The sequence below is a fragment of the Pteropus alecto genome, unplaced genomic scaffold (assembly GCF_000325575.1).
Source record: "Pteropus alecto unplaced genomic scaffold, ASM32557v1 scaffold59, whole genome shotgun sequence".
Taxonomy (NCBI): Eukaryota; Metazoa; Chordata; class Mammalia; order Chiroptera; family Pteropodidae; genus Pteropus; species Pteropus alecto.
In genome coordinates, this window is record NW_006443292.1 from 4,271,928 (window position 1) to 4,275,663 (window position 3,736).

Here is a 3,736-nt window from a genome sequence, read left to right on the forward strand (position 1 = left end):
GGGTGGGGTGGGGCGCGGACTGCCCTCTGGGTTTTCCTGGAAGGTGTTTGTTCTCGGGAAAGGAGGGAGGGGGCCACTGCGAAAAGGTGCGGCCTGTGCCTTTACCATCGACCACCGCTGCCGTCAGCAGACCCTTCTTCTTGCTGCTCAGCCGGTCGTGCGTCTGGCACTGCTGGTCCCGGAAGCTGGGCAGGCCCTTGGGGCAGGGCGGGTTCTCGCAGACTGCGTGCTCCACGCTGGCGCCTGGGCAGTGTGTGCCTCCAGGCCCAGGGCTGGAAGGAAGAAACGGTCTGTGTCAGTCAGTGGGAAGGGGCTGCGGACAGGGCAGAGGGCTCAGCTGTTGCCTCTTTTGCCAGGAGGGGGAAGGGAGGGGCGGGGCATGGTTTGCAAAGCAACCCTTCCCTCCCCCACCCCACCCCGCTAGCTCTTATACACCACGTCTCAGCGCCCCTGGACCCACGCTGATGGCATGGCTCAGTGAGATATCAGGGAAATGCATCCAGAAAGTGTAAATCAAGGACATCCGAAAATGAAATGGGGTGAGCATCGGTTCGGCAAGATCTGCAGATTGTTTCTTTCATCTGAACTTAAAACTGGGCTATTTGTCAGAAGCTAAGCAGTATTAGGCCTGGTTAGTACTTAGAAGGGAGACCACCTAGGAAGACCAGGTGCTGTAGGAGTAAAAAATAAAAAATAAGGGATTGTAAGCTGACAAGGTTCTTGCAATCTGTGAGGTCGACCAGGGGATGCCTCGCCTAAAAAAAAATAAAACAAAAAATAAAAAAAAAAAACTGGGCCATCTGTAACACTGAACACCCCAAGGGTTTTGTGTGTGTGCGAGTGTGTGTGTAGTTTTTGATTTTTCGGGTCTTCTATAAAATGAAGACCTTTAAATGGCTCCTAGGTACACTCCTGAGCTGAGTTTCAGGATGAGCAAATAAATAGCTCTCGTTTACTTTATAGTAAAAAGAATCAGAAGGATCAATTCACTTGTTCATGGGCTTTGGGTAGAGACCAGTCAGATCTTGGCTCTGGGCCAGTGTGAGACCACACGTGGCCCGTGGTAAACTGGGTCCCAGATGCCTGCGCTTGGGGGGGAGGTTGTTAAGAGGTTCTAGAGACACAGTTGTGTTTTCTGGTCAAGTCACATGTGTGGGGGGCAATGCGGAGAAGAGGCGGGCGCTGGCCTGTCTGGCTGAAGTGTGGCTCTGCCGCGAGGTCCCTGGGAGCCCTTGCGGGACTCATTTCCACAACGCCATCGTGATGGAGTGAGCGCGTCCCTCCGTGCTTTGTCATGAAATTCAGCACGCACGAGAAAACGGCGCAAACCGCAACTAACTGTTCCACTCGACGACTTTTTATCAGTCACACTGTCCCATCGGCAGGGGGTCACTTTCGACACATCAACCATCTCATTGTGGGTGCTGCTTCTCCTCTCTTTGCCATTTCTCACGTTCAGACAGTGAGGTTGGCCTGTGATCACTGCCTTGGGTGGGGAGGGGAGATACAACAGAAGGTGACAAAGATCTTTAGGTTTTCGTGTCACCAAAGCCTATAATGGGGGATCCACAGACTTTCTGCCAGGGGCCAGATAGTAAATATTTTCGGCTTTGGGGGCCACACAGTCTCTGCTGCAACGACTCAAACTCTGCCGTTACAGAACAAAAGCGACCAGAGACAATGCAGCAACAAGCGCATCGTCGTGTGCCAATAAAACTTTATTTACCAAACTAGGTTTCGGGCCATATTTGGCCCGTCGGCCATAGCTTGCCAGGTCCTGGTCTACATTTCTGTGCTGGAGGAAACTTCTGGAGTGGGAGGGGAGGCCCCGCCTGTGCCTCCGTGCCCACCTCACGCCCACCAGACAACACCTCTCCTGCCTGGGGATGGGAGGTGGCGGCGGGGGTGGTCTGCCCTGAGAGGCTACACACACTGGCGGTCTCAGGGAGGGGCCCTGAGTTTCGCTCTCAGACTTCGGAAGTAGCGAAACCTCCCTGAAATGTATGGGATCTGAGAACAGAGGAAGCTTCTGTTCTTTCATCTGTCCGGAGCGCCAGAGAGGCAGAGGGACCTCAGAGAAACGACTGCATGACATGTGTAGGAAGACGGCGCCCCGGCCGGCCTCCCCGGAGCCCTGGGCCCGAGCGCCTGTGCCTCAGGGTGCTCCCCTCATTAACCGTTTCCCATGTTTCTTCCCACTGTCCGACCTCCTCCCACAGGCTAGTCCCCTCTCAGCGCCCCCAGCTCGCCACCCCAGCTCCCCCACCTCCATCCCTCCCGCTCCGCCCACCCTCTCAAGGCCACGCCTCCATCCCGCAGCCCACTTTTCCTTCCGACCCTACTGCTGCCCTAGTCTCTGCTATGGTGCTTATCATCGGCCTTGCGAAATGATGGACCGGTTCCCACCTTCTGCCTAGTCCTCTGTGGGCTCCAGCCGAGAACCCTGCCCAGGCTGGTCTTCAGTAAACAGTATTCAGACTCGATTGCAATATATTATCAGAATTTATCTTAAAATGACCAAGTGGGTGGCGTCAGAGGAGGCAGAGGAGCACGGAGCACCAGGAATCCGTCTCTCCACCTGGACAAGTGCACTGGCAAAAATGGTCTGAAGTAACCGTTTTCACCGTCTGGAGCCTGTCTGAGAGCTTGCAGCCTCCAGGAGAAAGCCTGGCTGGTAGGCTGTGGTTAATTTAGGTCACTTTATTTTGAGTGTGGTGGGGGTTCCCCTGTCCCCCACGGCCTGGCCCCACGACAGGCAGCTCTGCCTGCATTCCTGGTGTGGCTTACTGGAGTCAGGGTGGATAATAAGGACCTTATCCTTTGAATATCTGCAAGGAGAGGTGCCAGCAAGATGAAATCTCATCCTGAAATGAGGTATGGCCACCTGAGGACACGGGTAAGAAGCTGTAAGGTCAGAGTCATTATCACGGAAACAGAGATCATGGGCTAAGGCACCCGGAGGGTTTACGCTGTGCCCGCTCCCTGAAGCTGTGTCCTCCCTAAGTCTGGACAAATAATCGGGAGCATCCCGACTGCACCCTTCAGCTGAGGGAACGAAGCTCCCAGATGTTAGGTAACTAACCGCTCAGTGTGTCTGAAGAAGCGTGTTGCCAGGGGCAGCACGCATGGGCTGGGCCGGGGCTGCCCATCGGCCATCATAGGGCTGGGCAGGCCAGCCTGGTCCACTGCTACGGTCACCAAGGGTGTGATGGGTGTTTCAAGCTGCTTCTCCGATATCAACCCCCAATTTCTAGTTATACCCTATTAAGACTTTCTAAAGACGAATAAAGTAGTTTAAATGTAAGACCAAAGGACGTGAACAGGCACTTCCCAAGAAAGGCCGTCCAAAGGCAGAGACAGACACACAGATGCTCAGCCCCACGGCTCATGAAAGGAAGGCAGATGGAAACCTCTTAGAGATGCTACCCATGCCCGCCGCACGTGCAGGTCTGCTGTTACCCAGGGCACAGCTGCTCAGTGAACCCGGGTCCTCGTTGGGCCACACGCACGCACACCAGGGGCCAGCAACGCCCTCCTGCACGCGCCCCGACCCCCATGCACTTGACTGTGACGAGCGTGCCGTGCTGGGCCACACTCCAGGACAGGAGCGCTTCTCTCTGCGCTATACCGTAATGAAGATGCTTCAAATTAAAAAAGAATACGGTAGAGGGGCTTTGGTGAGATCCTGGAAGTGTGTGGAGCGAGCTGAGCTGCCCCGAGCTCCTGCAGGGCCACC

The 3,736-nt window shown here is 55.2% G+C and overlaps 1 protein-coding gene across 1 annotated transcript in view; it reads right to left on the reverse strand.

The window, feature by feature from the left end:
• Window positions 1-3,736, reverse strand: part of ADAMTS17 (ADAM metallopeptidase with thrombospondin type 1 motif 17) — a 213,173-nt gene that overhangs the window by 79,554 nt on the left and 129,883 nt on the right. The window contains exon 12 of the mRNA XM_025041234.1: window positions 106-272. Within this exon, the coding sequence (XP_024897002.1) occupies window positions 106-272 (167 nt within the window). The remainder of the gene's footprint in view (window positions 1-105; window positions 273-3,736) is intronic.